Here is a 17,622-nt window from a genome sequence, read left to right as displayed (position 1 = left end):
GTTTTATTCTTCATTTTGAACTTATATATATATATATATATATATACACAAATTTTACAGGCAAGTTACGTATATATTCCTGTAAAATGTTATAAAAAAGATGAATATATTTTGAAATTTTAAAAACGAACAATGTATATATTTCTTAGGAATTTTCGTCTACATGATCTTGGTGGATGTCATTAATAGGAAAATTTTCTTGGGGGTTTCAAGTGCAATTTGTTCTCTATTTATATTTCTTCAGTATATTCCAACACCTGAGTAAGTGTCATGATGTACTTTTTTATTTATTCGTATTGAATAGTCATTATAATAAAAAAAGTTCAGTGGGGTTACGAGACATTTTAAAAGCACTTAAATTTAAGGGTTTCAAAACGTGTAGTATTCATAAAACATGAATCATATATCCAGGAGACCATATATCCCAGATTGAGGCTACCCTCTACACATTAGGGATTAGAAATCCAAATACGACGGGAAAAAAGGCATGTTTATTCAGAGAAACTACGTCTCTGTGTTTAATTTCGTAACTTAAAATATCGTTTGCACAAATTAATAAGCATATTTAAGGTCACCCCTCAAACCATTATGATTGAATCTTAAAGAGTGAAGATCCGATCCTCAAATCAAAAACTATTCAGAGTGGTCCTTATTTGTATTTTGGCACACTGCACAGTAGCATTTCAGACAACAATAAACTCACGCCAACTCGTAATCCAGTTGTGAACAATCTAGTGACGATATCAAAAGTGCGCAAAAATGGGTATTTTCGAAAGCTAAATAATTCACATATGGTGTGAATAAACGTGAACGTGTCTTTATATTTATTATTGACCTTTAAATTGCGTATAAAAGCTCTTTTTGGAGTTAATTTGAAGAAAAAAGTGCTCATTCATACAATATTCTGTGTTGTTTAATCATCCAATTTCGACAAATTTTACACTACAAGTTTAGCAATGTAATTAATGTTGCGCTTTTCAAATTATTGTCTGAATAATTTGATAATTGTGATAAGCCAGAAGGATTTATAGTTAATGCGTAACATTATAGTGTAAAAAATATTTTATACATAAAAATAATAAATAAGCTTGCGTAATTAATAACATTTTGCAAGCTGCTTTACGATTTGGTACGATACTTGTTAATTTACGATTTGTTACATCAGATTTAATTCGATTAAGTGAAATGCTTTGCTTAAATCTGACTAAAAATTTTGAAATAAGATTAATTATTTAACATAAATAGTTTAGCAATATTTGCAATATTAAATGGAAGTTATATGTATTTGAAAAAATATATTACCTGCCAATGGAATAATAATTTTGTTTTTACATTTTCATTTGAAATTTTAATCCCCAATTGAACTATGATGTGTGTAAATAAAGTCACAGTACTCGTTTTATTTTAAAAAACTAATTTTTTTCCAAGAAAACCAATGATTCCCCTGAACATGGAAGAAAGCAATAGTTCTATGATGTAAATCGTGAGAACGAGATTTCATTTCAGACGATAAAATATGCAAAGATTTTTTAATAAAAATATATCAAAAGCGTTTGCGCAGACGAAAGTCAACAGAAAGACTGAGAGAATGGGATACATGCTGGTGACGTAGTGTGGGTATCTCGATCCTGATAGGTTGTTAAAACGTGGGTATTTGTTTACGTTAGAAACTATTGGTTCCATTTCCCTTCGAGCCAGCCAAGTCCGCCAAGATTCAATTCTCTTCAGTAACATATATGCAACAAATCTTAAGTACATTCATTATTCTTACACAAAGATTCCTATTCTTTAACTATATATTTCCTACTTAACAGAAAGAGAGACACTAAGCCCTGTACAACATAACTTATTCTGCATCGAAGTTGCCAGGTAAACGAAATAAAAATATATCACGGATTTGTAAATACATAAACAAATAATAAATCTAAGTTAAGTAAACGAAGTAGACGAGAGAGAATTATATTTCAACAAATTCAATGCGTGACACGGAGTTGTATTTAATTAATTTCACGTTATTCAACATTCTTACTTAGCTCAACTTTTAACAAGCGTTCGTTTATAAACAATCAGCTGGAGCTGACGTCATTTTTGTTTTGTGTACCTGGCAACTTCGATGCCTAATTAGTTTGTTTATGTTCTACGTGGTTTCATTCCTGTTTTTGCGTTAAGTAAGAAATATGTAGTGAAAGAATTTAAATCTTTTTGAAAGATTATAGAATATGTCATTTAAGAAAATTGATACTTGCGGGCTTAGCTTACTCGAAACAGAAAGGAAAGAACAGTTGCTAACGTAAACAATTTGCATTTTAACAACTAATCAAGATCGAGGTACCCATATTACGTCATTTGCAGGTATAACATTAATTTGATATAATTCAATATATTATGTCATATGAATGTGCTCTCATACATTTTTATAGCGATATGTTTTTTTCTTCTTTTATTGTTATAATATGATTTATTACATGAAATATTTAGTAATAAAGAAATATGGAGCTTTTGCTCAATAAAACATTTTAATGGAAGTATTTAAAGGAAATAAAATTACTTGTATCGATTTTAAAAGTATCTATTCGATTGAAGTATCGATTTGTTATGACTTAAAAGTATCGATTTTCAAAGTAAAGATGGTTTTAAAGTAATCGACACTTTCTAAAGAGATAGAAATTTGTAATACAGATTGTAACACATTGTTCTAACCTTTTTTTTAAAATTATTTTTCCAACATTTAGCATTCTAGTGAAGACGGCTTTTCTCTACTGTTCCAGAGCTTTACTCATACCACAGTTTGATTTGATTCTTCTTATGTCATCAGAGGTAAAAAATTGAATTAATTTCTTCATATGTTTTGGTTTTGTTGCGAAAACGTTTTGTTTCATGATTTTTACCAGGTATTCTAAAAATGTCAGCCATTTAAAAAAATACTGGTTTCTGTGTTCTGCTTGGAAATCACTGTTTTTATTCTCCGAAGTTACAGTTTTCATCAATAGATTGCAGTCACTTCCAACAGAAAAACCATATTTTCCAAATAGTCACCATTTACAACAATAATGAGGAGAAAAGGTACCCCAACATTGGTATTTTCGGAAATTTTTTTTTCAGTTATAGTGTGTACATCTGAGAACAAAACTGACAGAAACAAATATTTCAATCGAAATTATTTGACACTCAGCAGAAAACATTGTATTTCTGGTCAGCAATGGAATCTTCTGATGAACTTTCTAATTAATGTTGAAACTTGGTGAAAATAATACATGGTTTCCTTAGCAGAACACAGTTAACTTCACATTCTGTTTTTTTGTTGTTCTTCTTTAGCTGAGTTTTCAAATCATTATACAGCTTTAAGAGATCAAGTATGCTTTGTTTTACCATATTTTGTACTCATTATTTGACATTAATGACCGGCTATAAAAAATTTCATTGACAAATAGCATTAGAATAATGTTTCTATCTGTTACTATTTAGTTCATGTTAAAATTAAAAAGCATGAAATCTACTTTTGAAAAACTACTGAACTAATCAGTAATGTGTAAATTAGTTAAAGTATATTCAATGTTTGGAATTTTTTTTATTTACATTTCATTAATATTTAGGCTTACCCTACAACACATCGAGGATGCATTGTTGGATTATGTGTATCGACATTTTACATAGGATTTTTCTTAAGTCCATACATTTATCAGGTATGTATAGCTTGATTTTTCAATAGAATTTCTAAGTATATACTTGTCATTATAACCAAGAAATTAAAACCTCTGTAGTTAAAATTTATGTTTCGATTTTTATCCAATTTAATTTAAACCCAATTACAGCAGGTTTTTTAACCAGTTTTTTACATTTTTATGATTTTAACACTATTTATTTTTTATTCGAATATTTAGCCTAAAAAGTGTTGCATTGCAATATTCGAATAATGTATGATAATGTTAACAATGTTAATTTATTGTACAGAGCTCGAAAAATGAACCACCCAGAATAACTTTTGATCTAATGATTGAATCTTCACGTTTTAAGGCTCAATCTTAATGTTTCGAAAGGGGGATCACAAATATGCTAATTGATTGGTGCAGATGATATTTTAAATTACGAAATCAGACGCAAAAACGTATTTTCTCTGAATAAACACACCGTTTTTTTAACGAATTCAATTTTTTTTTGATCCTCAGAATTTCATGTATAGCCGCAATCTTCGAAATATGGTCACCTTAGTTTGGTCAGGAGAGTGAGTCAAGTTTTGAACCCAATGTTAATTTACTTTTCGTGTATTTCGCCATAGTTTGAAAATTCTTAAGCTAATTGAAAAGTTTTAGAATACAATTATAAAATTTGATTTCCCGAAGACAGTTTCATGCCAGATATAACTTTTAGAAAATCATGATTATTTCATTATTTTTTATTATTTTATTCAATAATAGTCAAAAAAATTAAAATTTTAAGGTATACAATTTTAAAGTACGTAATTTTACATGGCAAAATACAACATTTGAGCGAAATCGTTTGAATAGTTCCTGAGAAATCAAATTAATCCTGAAAATCGTGTATTTAAAATTCGATTTCTTAGGAAATTATTTCAAGTTTTTTATTGTTTATCATAAGTGTATCTACTCTGGCGTGTACCTGAATAAGTGTATACTTCTAAAAGTGCACACCATAAGTGTATGTGAAGGGTTCTAATAGCACTGAAAGGATCTCCTCTCTTTGTTCACTGGATTATTTGTGCTTTTTAACTTGGTGCTCTGCGTTAACAGGATACAAAGACACGTCTCGTTTTTTGATTTTCTCGACCCTATTGGTCAGTTTCCAGACAGAAATATGCAAACATGCTTGTTACTTCCATAAAAATATTGTACCCATTACTTAGTATAATTGCTTTTTTTGAAACTAAAATACATTTATGCTAAAACTCATCATCTTCATAGTCCATAATATTCAATTGAAATATTAATCCTTGCTACACTAATTTTGTAATTGTTCTAAGACACTGAATCTTGCATTTCCATGCAATGTGGTGAGGATACTTTTTCTAATCGTACGGAAAATACAAAAAAGCTACTGGAACACTTTGATTTGAAATTAACTTTTTAAATAAAATATATTTTCATAAAATATTTAATTTATATAGAGAATCATAAAAATTAAGTTTTCATTATGCATTTTTGGTAATGGAATTGGGATTGATGAAAGAAACAAAGAATTAATATTTTATACGAAAATTAATTGACAAAAATTAATTGACAAAAATCACCATTTCTTACTGTTTTTAGTGAACCATTTTACAAATCTCATTCTAAGCATATATCGAAATGTCTTAAATAAAAGTTAGAAAATTTGCCTTTTTTATAATTGCTTTTCAATTTACAGTGAAATAAATTTACATCTTTGTAATGAAACTTATTTAAGCTTAAGTTATTAATAAAAGGCATATCATGCTAGTTTTCATGAGCTGTATCTTATATTATTTCATTGTTTTATTATATCTGTTTCTATAAATAAGTATTTTACTTAGGCCATAGGAAGGCAAGAATGCTTACTTGGATTTTACGGGTGTATAACTCTCTTGTGTGGCATTGCGGGAGCGTTTCTACCTTTAGAAACTAGAGGTTTGGAATTAATGGTAAGCAATAAACTACATTAAAAGAACAATATTTAATCAATTATACATGTAACAAGAGAGAGACATATTACATAATATTATCACACGTACGAGTCCCCAAAATCGACCGACAGTTTGAAAAATCAAACGAAAACTAAAAGAAGGTAGAAATGTACCCTTTACTGCATTTTACTTAGTTAATGAGGAGTTTTTCTCACTAGGTTACAATATTAGTTATACAGTTTGTCACAATGTGGTATTGTTAACTTCGAAGGCTTTGTCGTCATATGAAATGATGCATTTTTGCGAATAATATACTATTTTCATAACTGCTGTGAGTTTGCAACAGTTACTCATGACTGTTGGGATAAGTTTAGCTAATCTAAAGTTAACCCTCTATGCTTATTATGAAAATGGCGCAAGACGTCAGTTTGGAGAAAAGCCACAGTTCTGTGGAAATGAAAAGCTTTTGTGGTCTAAATTTCTAATACGTAAAAGCTTACTCCAATACTGCATTATCTGGACTCATAAAAATGTGCAGACACTAAGAATAAGGCACTGATTTTCATAGCTTTCTGCTAGATGGAAAAATATTACAAAATCGGTGATTTTTTGAAAAAAAAGTTTCATATCTTTTAAAATATTTAAGTTACTTGTCTGTTCTAAAGCCCAGATAATTCTTCACAGAAAGATGATATCAATAGTTTGAACTCATCACCTTGCTTTAATGGAAAACGGAGTTTTTTTTTTATTTTCCTTGGTGAAGACAGCGAGCTTCGAAAAACCATCTTTTCAAATTACCACAATTTTCAGATGAGCCACATTCTGGTGCAGTCTGAAAAAAAAATTTGCCGACTCCCTTGCAAATCAGTTGGAATGATCTAACAGACAGGAGAAATTAGTTCCTACAGTTGGCTGCGTCACCTGTTGATGAATTCTGTTACTATTTTGCTAATTTGGTGAAAATAAAGGATCTGGTTTTCTAAAGAGATTGCAGAAATCAGTACACTTCTCTTTCCGCTTTTCTTTAAAATTGATTTTTGAAATCATCGGTCATTTTTGGGACACTTGTTATTACACATTGCACAAACATATACATTTTGGATTACAACACAATTTAAAAAAATTGAAACTTTTTTTTTTCTACTTGCGTCTCCCTTTTTAAAAAAGAAATCAAATAAAGAAAGAAATGTTTATGATTGGATTTTTATATTAATTTAAAAATAAATAAATAAATAAGTATACGTCTTTTACTACATTGCAACGAATGAGGATTATGCTAAAAACTCAACATCCCGATCATACTACAATTGTTTAAACCTTGCAATCCAGCCATTAAATCAATAAACTAAATAGCTGAAGTTTCTTTCAATTAACTAATTAAAAAAGATGCTTTTCAGAGAATCGTTCTAAATATGTAAAAATCTTTTGATTCGTATCTGTCAAGACGAAATGATTTTATTGCTTTGTTATATTTAACCTATTAAAGTTTTACACTTTTTTAGAAATAAATATGAAAATTCATAATTAATTCAAAGTAAATATTTTTTAAAACTTAATTTAACATAAATTACTTTAGTTTGAAACAAGCTATTCTTATGTATTTTTTTTAAAAATGTTATAATTTTCATTTCGTATTAATCGCTTGTGTCGTACTGTTAATAATACGTCTTCTTTTTTAAAAATTGCCGCATTATATGCATTACATTTAAAAATGGACGCAAATTAATGTCCAAACATGAATCCTATATTAACAGTCCGACAAGAAAACTGTTTTTTTCAATGTCAAAAGAAAATGTAAAGTTTTAGTTATTAAATAATGAATTTAGGTGTGCTTAGAAAATATTTTAGGATATATAAGAGCCAGAAAACGTTTTATCATGGGACATCACGTAAATGTAAATTTTTACAATTGTTTTATAATTTTACATTAGGTTCTTAAGCCTTATTAAATTTTCGACTGTTTGGCATAAAATGCTGAGATTTTAAATTGAATTCCTTTAGTAATTTTTCAGGTTGACTTCGCAATATTTAATATTTATATAAAAAACATTTTTGTCGATATGCGACATTACACTCAAGTTTCGTTATCGCTATAACTAGTAAATTATTTAGGAAAATGTATGTTTTTCCGTAAACTAACATCTGACATTCATTTTATTTTCTAAAAATATGTTGAAAATAATTACATTTTGTTTGTATCATAATATTATCGTTATTAAAAATTTCTTTGAATGTACTCTTTATATTTTTTAAAAAAAATAAAGCTATGTATCACAAAATTATTTTCTTTTACATAATTTTATCAAACTTGATTTATTTTTTAGGAAATACCGAAAGAAAAATAGGGAGCGAATTTTCGAGAAGATGATATCATAAAAAAATGACATGAAAGAAAATGGCAATATTATAAAAAAATTGTACAAATAAACATCTTTTTTAAAAGCTGTTTTCATCACTTACCTTCTTTTTTTAAATAATTCAGTTCCCGAATTCGACTTCGTATTTCCCTCAGAAGTTAAACTTATAAGCAAATGACAACGATCTAGTATTCAGTGATCTGGTATCTTGGTTGAGCAGAAGACAATGCTGGTGAGTAAACAAACATGCTCTGGCAATGCAAATCGAAAAAACACGTGACTATTCCTCGGATCTCCTAGACGCTCTTCCCAACTGCCCAATAATGTGTTGGGATAAATTAAAGCGATGGGAGAAGGAGTAATCGGGTCATCCCCCCTCCCCCAAGGTAAATCGTACCCCAAATCAAGTCATGGAAGAGTATATACAATAGGAATAGAATAGGAGGATGGATAATAGGTTGAATGGATAATAAGATACATTGTGGGGCGAGTGTTATCGACAATGCCAACCTTCATCTATGAAAAGGTTCCCTAGTATAGAATCGAGTTAGCATGTATTACATACTACTGAATTGGAATTTAATAATTGTGTTTGTAGACATGCTACAACATGGATAGTAGGATACATGGTAGGACACATGGATAGGATAGTAGGAAAGCTATTCTGACTGATCTGCTTTATTTATTATTTATTTTTATGATTTATTGCTTAAAGCATAGTTAGGAAACTAGACGAAAGTATCGGAAAAGGCAAAGCATCTGGAAATTATGAGTTCAAGAATCTTGGGAAGGAATATATGTAGACGATTTTAAGAGTTTTTCTTTGCAATTTCAATGAAATAAAAACATTTCGTGATGTCACGCATTTATTAATGTGTTATTAAGAAAGGCGAGATAGAAACAGGTGATCTTATTACAGTTTTCTTTTTAGAAAATGTGGATGGAAAAAACAGCCTTAATTTTTGTGTTCTACGGGGATAAAAGCTATGTTTTGAAGATACTATTAAATAGCTTGCTAATCTAATAAATTTGGTAATACTTTAAAAAAGCTATGGGCATAATTGAATGCAATGCATAATTAGTGGTTAATCTTTTTGGAATCAGAAAAGAGGGATCAATATATTTTGATTCCTATCGCGCTATATTATAAGCTGTCAAAAAAGGTTTCTTCTGGATTTAAAGTAAGCTAAATAACCATGCATTATAATCCTTAATGCATCATTGTTTTTAATCCTTAATGCATAAAGTAAGGGTGCATTAAAAATGATATTTCTATACAATAATGTTTGGGGAGGATGCCGAACAATAGAATATGAATATATACTATAGAATTGCATTAAAAAAAGACTCTTAATACTCTTTAAATTAATTTACGCTGCATTAAGCGCACCCACTGCCCTCAACATTTTAAATTAAGGACTAAACATCTTTTTGCCCCAATTTTAATATTAGCTATAGTGTCCTTACTGCTATCAGCGTATATACCGCAATAGGCATTCAAAATAATTAAGCAAATCAGTTGGAATCTAACATCCAGGAGAAAATACTGCTTATTAGTTTCTATAGTTGGCTGCCTCACCTGCTGATGAATTCTGTAACTATTTTGTAAATTTGGTGAAAATAAAGGACCTGGTTTTCTAAAAAGAATGAAGAAATCCGCACATTTCTCTTTCCGCTTTTCTTTAACATTGATTTTTCATTCATTCTTCATTTCGTCTCATCACGGAAAGTTAAAAATCCTTAAAATTTCGTACTTAAGTCTCACACGAAGCTTACAAGTACAAAGCTGAAAATTATTATCTTACAATTATATTCAGTTTTTTAATTGTTAAATACAGATGAATAACTAAGCTTTCACATATCTTCCCAACTGTCACAGTTTAGTTTAAAAAAAAAAAAAAAAAGAAAAGAGAAAAGGAAACGAAAATTATTAATTACCGAGCATACCATCGATAAAATTTAAAATAAGCTGATAGATTATTTCTGTTACGTATCCTAACAATATTTTTTTTAATCTATAAGCAGTAAAAGATTTAATGAGTAGTCTGAAAAAGATTAATTTAATTCAAATGTGATTCAAATAACGTTCAAGTAAAAGGAATAAAAAATGATCGAAAATAACTCTAGTATGATTGAAATAAATCCACTCAAAGGATGCTAAGTATGAATCAAAAATAATTATATTAATTCAAATCCGACTTAAAATCATGCATTGAAATGATGTTAATAGTCTATCAAATATGATTGAGTTAAAACGATTCAATCAAGTGATGCAGATAATCAATCAAAAATAAAAAAAATTGAAAATCGCTCAAGCTCGACTTAACGATCCACTCAAGTAATACTGATAGTCAATCAAACCAACATCTCCTAGAAGGTGTTCGTTCTTGATCAAATACGATTGAATTTCATTCAAGTTCCGTTTAAAATTATCCGCTCAAACTTGAATGATTTCAGTTCACTCTTTGAATTAAATTTTTTAAAGGCTTCAATCACATGAATCTATGTTGCATGGAGGACAATGATGCATAATTAAGTACTTTTGCAGTGGAAAAAAAACCTTGCTAAAGTAAAATTGAGTACGTTTGAGTACTTTTTTAATAAAAAAAAGATGTATTCCTTTTTTTTTATTCATTTCACTTGTAACAATGTTATGTAACTTCTATTGTTTTTTTTCTTTCAGAAATGTTCACATTTCTGATTTTTAAAGAAAAAAATAGATTAATTGATAATAACTCAAAAAAAAAATTTTTTTTTATCGAAAATGTTTTTTAGAAAATAGAAAAGGAGTTAAATCAATTCAGTCAACATTTACAGCGATAAAGAACAAAGTAACTGTAATCCCATTATCTGGTGCATTTGTGCGTTTTCAAAATGAAAATAAAAGGAATAATCTATATGTTTTATTGTTACCTTTTAATTTATCACACACTGTGCGAAGTTACTAACCAGTTATGTCTGTTTTCTACATTGTTGTTTTAACTTTATATTTCTTTACGGGAAGTCTCAAATCGGAAAAGATTTCTCCAAATTGTGAGATCAAAAATAATTTGGTGGAATGTTCGGGCATAGACAATCCTAATAATCTAAAGGAAGCTTTTTACAAGTCAACGAAAGACACATCGTATCCATCAATCGAATGTGTGAGCATTATCCATTCTCAGTTTTCATACATCCCTCATGATTTGTTCAAAAGTTTTGAAATAAAAATGATATTGATAAAAAATACCACTTTAACGTCAATTACTGAAACAAATACAGCTTTTGAAGGATTGGAAAAAAGTTTGACAGATCTCACCATTGCGAATTCCACGCTGCTCAGTGATTTTGACTGGAATCAACTACGAAGTCTGATTGCACTAAAATTCCTCACGTTAGAAAATATTGGATTAGAGTATATTGATAACGATGTGAATGCTATTGCTGCAGGTAGTTTAATCCATTTATCGTTCGCGAATAACGAAATTTCGTTCATAAAGGATCGATCATTTGCACCTTTTGTTCATCTTGATGGCATATGGTTGAGTTTCAACAAGATATCAAATCTGAAGAGAAGTATGTTTCCAAATTCTGAAAATGAACTTTCAAAGATTTATTTAAAGTAAGATTTAATACTAATAATACGTTTTTATGTAATATGTAACTATTAAGCTTATCAAAGGTCTTTAACATGAAAACAAAAATAGAAAAATGGTTTGATTCCATATCTAATGACCCACTTAAACCATTCTCTAAAAAATTAAACGATCTTGTTACATTAGGATTTCTTTGTCTTTTTTGCTAAGCCATAAAGGCAAATTGGGTTATAAGCGTTATTGTGGAGTATTCGCGTCTCGAAAAATAAGAAGCGAAGATTTTATTGTATATTTTATTGCCGTAGTTGAACAGGCGACCCGATTTTGTGTTTATCTCTACCAAAGTTCAACTCCATAGCTTTATAATTTTGAACTCAGAAGACAAAAAAACTCTTGAATTAAGTATTTGGAGAAATTTGCTTTCGTGGACGACTTTTATATCTAATTAATTCGCATTCGTGTTGCATGGAGGCTAAACGACATAATCTCCCATGGTTGACTGGCAGCAAGGGGACTCTAACCCATGATCCGCCAACCACTGAGGATATTTTACGTCAGCACTGTGGTCGGTGCGAGCCGAGATGGGAATTTGTATCGACAAGCCATCGCTGACATTCGAACTAACACGCATTTGCGTTACGTGGAGAGGAAAATCACGAAAGCCTTCCTCGATTAGTCTGATGCCAAGGGGACTATAATCCATGATCCGTCTACCACAGAAGGTATTTTGCGTCAGCACTGTGATCGGTGCGAATTTGTATCGACCAGCCATCGCTGGGATTCAAACCCGAGTCACCTCGTTGCGAGGCGAGTGCTCTATCCCTTGAGTCACCACGACTCAAGAAAAGGAGATTTAATTTTTTTTTCGTTTTTAAAATTTCTTTCCAATAAATGACACTTCCAATTCATTATTGGCTAGACAGTCCGGAGGGGACATTAACCTTTTTAAGAAATTTATGTCTGACTTAGTTTCTATCTCACAACCGTTCCCTAGCTTTTTGCCTGCAGTGCCAATAGATCTCAATGAATTTTACAAACCAGTGGCATTTATGGACCTCATAACTTAAAATGTTTTTGTACAATGCTTTTTTTTTTTTACTTCTAACAAAATTTATTTTTAACTTCTAAATTACCTTTGCATTTTTAGCGACAACAAGATTTCATCTCTACCATCTGATTTTTTCACGAACATGCCATATTTGAGTTTTGTTGATTTGAAAAATAATGGATTTATAACTTTGGATCAAGCATTATTCGAACCCATTTGGAAGAATTTAAATATGATTGATTTATCAGGTATTACTAATTTTTATTTATACATTTACAAATAAAGTTCTGTTACAAAATATGAGCTAATTTAGTTTTCAATCACTAAAATTATCAGAAAGTTTTTTTTTACAGTTTCCCACAGCTTAAAAGTATATTTTATTGTTAAATGAATACTGTTTTAGTCTGTTAGGTAACCGGAGAGTAACGACTAGTGGTATTTAACTTTAAGTTACTATTAGTGTCTAGCACATATAAAGCAACCATGCAATCATTTTCTGCTTTAAAAATCATACAACATTGCGTTGATCACTTTTGAAGGGACCATTCTTAACTCGACTTTACATTCACTTTAAATGCTCTTGTGTGGACTGGATAATCATTTACACACAGTCTCTGGTGCCTTTCTATCAACTTTACATGGTGCTGCCATCTCGGTTGTATTGTTAGCACTTTCATGAGAATTAACCTTTCATTTTAGGCAACTTTTATGAATTGTATAATATATTTATCACAAATTATAAACTTCATTTCATTAATACAAAAGTTGGCAGATTTTTTCCAATTTTTTTTCTCCCGTTGATCTTTTTTTTTTTAGTGTTACAATAGTGACGACTGGCCCTAATTTAAATTTATTACAAGAATTTAAAAATTTAGATCCCAATGTTTGAAATTTTTTTATTACTGACTGTTTTATTATTCCATCATTTATAAAAACTAACAGATTTCTGAATAGTGAGTGATTAAATTTAGTTCGTCACTATTAGTTTAGCAATTCAATTATAGAACTATATTTACTTGAACGTTATTTTCTTTCTGAACTTTTAATTTCACAGGTAATCCATTAGTATGTGATTGCAGAATGAAGTGGTTACTCAAGCAAATTTTTCCTATTATTACTCGTGGAATATGTGCAGAGCCAAGTAAACTTCTTGGAAGAGAAATTAAAACTTTGGAATATTTAGAACTTTGGTGCTTCTAGAAAAATGACATGTACAGTAAAACAGTTAATTTCAATGTTTCTAAATTTTTTCCATTGAAAATCAAACCGTTATAACCTTTCTATTAATGTTTTTTTTTGCATATAGACAATTATATTTGTAATATCATTCTATTAACACTAGAAAGAAGGATGGGCCAATTTGGTCCTCTCAGTTTTTTTATTGTAATGTAATTCGAAAAACAATTTACTGACAGTGTTCTGTATTTCTGACTTTTCATAATTTGTTCCAATTTAAGAGCTTATTTAATCATTTAATCATTAATGTGTTGGCCTTATAGAAACGTCTATATATATATATATATNATATATATATATATAAGAGGGGTAAAACCCCCTTCGTTTACTTCAATGTATAATAAGCAACAAGATTTGATTAATTTTTCAACTTTACCCCTAACACCTCTTTAGATCAAGCAATTAACGGGACGTCTCTATTGAAGTAATCACCTATTGTATATTAACTGAAAAACGGTAATTCCATTTTAATTGGTGAATTATTTCTCAAAAAAAAATTTTTTTTTTCATTTCAGTACCGCTATTACGCAATTAGGCGGGGACAAAAAACAACAAATATTCTTTTAAACGGGGAAGTTTAGCATTGGCTTCATATAAAATGAGTTGGTTCCATTAAATTTTATTCGTATAAGATTCGTATCGCATTATTCGATTATGCGATATGCGATTAAGTGGGGACGATTTTTTTTCCTTAAACTTTTGGTTTTCATAAAACTTTTTGTTTCCTTAAAGTTTTTGTTTTCATTGAGCTTCTTTGTAAGTTTTTGATTTAAGAAGAAACTTTTAAAGTAAGTATTTTATATTACACTTTAGAAACACATAATTTAGATGAAAACTTAAAACACGAATTCCTTTTTTAATTTCAAATGAGTGTTTAATCAATAACATTCTCTTTAAACTATCAACTCCGCTTTATATAGCTTATACACGTAAAAAATTCCAGATTAAATTATGGTATAAATTACCGAGGTAAATTTTACAGTAAAATATCATGCCGAAATTTTTACTGTAATATTTTTTTAATTAGAGAGATTCGGTGATTTTACCATATAAAAATGACGGCATATCAGATTTTTTGTCCTGTAACATGTTCCGGTAAAAATGGATTTTACGGTTAAAAAATACCGATACCCTCAGTGCCAATGCTTTTTACCATAATTTCATACAGTAATTCTTACACTGTAACAGATAAACATGCACCTATATTAACTATATAAAGGAAAACTAAAAAAATAAATAAATTATAAACTATTATATTTCATGAAAAATCAACATAATTTCAAAACTATGGACATATTTCGTAAAAAGAAATCAACATTTTAGAATCTAGCTTAATTTTAGCTTCATTTTGAAGTTTCGTTAAAGTTAATTCTTTATTTTATTAAATTCCAGATCTGAATTATAGAAAGAGTAACTTTCGTCTCTAAAATGTCTTGTTTAAACGTAGATAGATACGAAGGAATTTTCGGAAAATTTTGTTTCAAAGCCATATAGATTTAAAATAGTGTCAAATGTAAGATGAAACTGGATGGAACGATTGCAGCATATATTCTTTGAATTAAGAAATCATACAATCTTGTTATTTTCGTATATTCCTCATGATTTGTTTCAAGATCACGTTCGGATACATGAAATAAGTATAAGACGAACCACTTTGATCTCTCTAAGCGATACAAATACATCATTCAAGGGATTAGAAAAAGGATTAAGATATTTTAGAATGTATGATTCCGTCTTGTTCAGGGATTTTGACTGGTATCAACTGCGAGATTTGTCGGAGCTGAAGACTGTTGAATTAAATAATATTGGATTGAAGTATGTTGACAGTGACGTGAAAGCTGTTTCTAATATAGTGATATTATTTCTGATAAATAACGAAATTTCGTACGTAAGTGGCCAGGTATTCGCTACCCTTATTCACATTTGGCGCATAGATTTAGGCAACAACAGAATATCAGAGGCTAGGGTAACAATATTTTGTTATAAGCCATATTAACATTTACCTTATGAAAAAACACATTGATTCTTTGTATCAGGCTTTACTTTTACGATTTTAATCGTAAGATTAATAGAGTTAAGATTTTGCTACAACTTTTAAAGTAAGTATGAACGCTCGATTTGGTATTAGCTAAAAACTATGGTATTAACTATGGTATTGGCATTAACTATGGTATTGGTATTAACTTAAAATTACACTATTTAAGCTGATTTTTTGCTTTTACGATTTTTATGTTTTTCACTTGGTTAATTTTGCTCTTATGATTTATAGGATGACTTTTGTCTTAAATTTTAAACTTCTTATTACCACTTGTCAACTCGTTGAGTTCGCTCTGACTTTCCGGTATTGGTTCTTAATGTTTGTTATTTTATTTTTCCTTTTCATAAATTGGTTTAGTTGTGATATCGATGATTAATTGACCTGATTGACAGTCCACTGATAGTGATTGCCAAAAACATATACTAATATGCGAAAAATATTACATTGTTATTTCATTATTTACCTTTTTGCTGCTGCCATCAGCATGTTTTGTAAATTCATGATATTTTTAATTCAATAAGTGCCACGGGGCAAGGCTTCGCCGGGTCTCTCGGCCTGCACTGCTGGTGCGAACTTGCGCACCCTCTTCTGAGAAGAGAGGGGGCTGTCATGGGACGAATTTCCTCCGTGTACCCTGTACTTGGGGAAGGGGTCGGAATATGTAAACCTTTATTTAAAATTACACACAATTTTTAGACTTTCTTATCTTAGGAGTTTACACCACAGTTCACACAATGGAGCCATCAGACAAATACATTCTTTTTATGCATTTTTTTTCTTAAATAAGAGTACCATGCAAATGTCTTCTTTTTAGACTATATTTCCCGATTAAAATCATTCTGAGAATTTACCTTTGTCTATTGAAACACTAAGTTTCAATTTTTTTAAAAGCCCAATTCAATCAGCAATGACAATTTTAAAGGATTTTATACCGGCTATGCGTAGACAAAACCGAAATTAATTAGTACTGTTAATATTTATTTTTTTCCCTTTACATTTATTCTTTCATTTTTGAATTTTGATGGCAAAACGTTTTTTATTTCTATAATTTTCAAGGTATTCATAAATTTTTTAACTCGGGGGAAATATTACTATTTTCAAAAACTTTTTGATTTTATTTTAATACGCATTATGATCCAGTTATGATCCGCATTATTTAATACGTTATGATCCGCATTATTTAATACGGTTATGATCCAGTGTATAATTTTAAGAAATATTTTTTTTTGAAAAAAAGGTTTAATTTTAGTAAACAGATCTTCCTTGTCAAATATTTGAACTCCGTAATCGCAGTTGTTGTTGTCGCATGCTCTTAAAATCGAGATTAGGACGATATTATGTTGGTACTTTAATTTATCACATAGACTTTCAAGTTCTGAATCAGTCATGTCTCTTTCCTTCATTATTATTTCGTTTTCATGTTTCCTCGCAGAGTTTTCTGAAATGGAAACAACTCCTCCATCTTGTCAGAACCCGAATCAGTACCCCCAGAGATACTGATTTCTTNTTTATATATATGCAAAAAATTAAACATTGTAAACCCTATCCCGTTTTATCCAACCCAGGTATGCTAGAACGGGATATGTAGGAGTTTGGAAATGAATTTTTTTTTCTATTTCGCTGTCATTAAAATTAGTTGAAAATATGTTTTTTTGTGTGCTTCAATAAATGTTGTAGCTACAAAAAAAAATAATGTATTGTTTTCCTAAACAGATATTCCGTAGTAAATAAAAACAATAATGGTATCCCGTTTTATCCAACTCTCCCCTACA

General features: G+C 29.6%; 2 protein-coding genes across 4 annotated transcripts in view; both read left to right on the top strand.

The window, feature by feature from the left end:
• Positions 1-8,041, top strand: part of LOC107443217 (synaptic vesicle 2-related protein-like) — a 30,617-nt gene extending 22,576 nt beyond the window's left edge. For all 3 annotated transcript variants that reach the window (XM_043047346.2, XM_043047345.2, XM_071180660.1), the window contains exons 11-15: positions 150-261; positions 2,733-2,817; positions 3,594-3,683; positions 5,507-5,614; positions 7,921-8,041. In XM_043047346.2, coding sequence (XP_042903280.1) covers positions 150-261; positions 2,733-2,817; positions 3,594-3,683; positions 5,507-5,614; positions 7,921-7,941 — 416 coding nt within the window. In that variant the 3' untranslated portion in view covers positions 7,942-8,041. The remainder of the gene's footprint in view (positions 1-149; positions 262-2,732; positions 2,818-3,593; positions 3,684-5,506; positions 5,615-7,920) is intronic.
• Positions 8,042-10,749: 2,708 nt separating this feature from the next.
• On the top strand, positions 10,750-14,000 carry LOC139425541 (carboxypeptidase N subunit 2-like). The gene is made up of 3 exons (XM_071180659.1): positions 10,750-11,554; positions 12,676-12,824; positions 13,631-14,000. The coding sequence occupies exons 1-3, from the start codon at positions 10,908-10,910 to the stop codon at positions 13,774-13,776; spliced, it is 942 nt and encodes a 313-aa protein (XP_071036760.1). The 5' UTR covers positions 10,750-10,907; the 3' UTR covers positions 13,777-14,000.
• The last annotated feature ends 3,622 nt before the right edge of the window (positions 14,001-17,622 follow it).

Source organism: Parasteatoda tepidariorum, chromosome 5 (assembly GCF_043381705.1).
Source record: "Parasteatoda tepidariorum isolate YZ-2023 chromosome 5, CAS_Ptep_4.0, whole genome shotgun sequence".
NCBI lineage: Eukaryota > Metazoa > Arthropoda > Arachnida > Araneae > Theridiidae > Parasteatoda > Parasteatoda tepidariorum.
Note: the sequence above shows the minus strand (reverse complement) of the source record. Positions and strands in the feature narration are given on the sequence as shown.

Excerpts from the sequence above, each read along its gene's own strand:
- LOC139425541 (XM_071180659.1), top strand. The coding sequence starts at position 10,908 with ATGTCTGTTTTCTACATTGTTGTTTTAACTTTATATTTCTTTACGGGA. Across the intron at positions 11,555-12,675 it reads CTTTCAAAGATTTATTTAAA|CGACAACAAGATTTCATCTC; the intron begins GTAAGATTTAAT and ends TTGCATTTTTAG. Across the intron at positions 12,825-13,630 it reads AAATATGATTGATTTATCAG|GTAATCCATTAGTATGTGAT; the intron begins GTATTACTAATT and ends TTAATTTCACAG.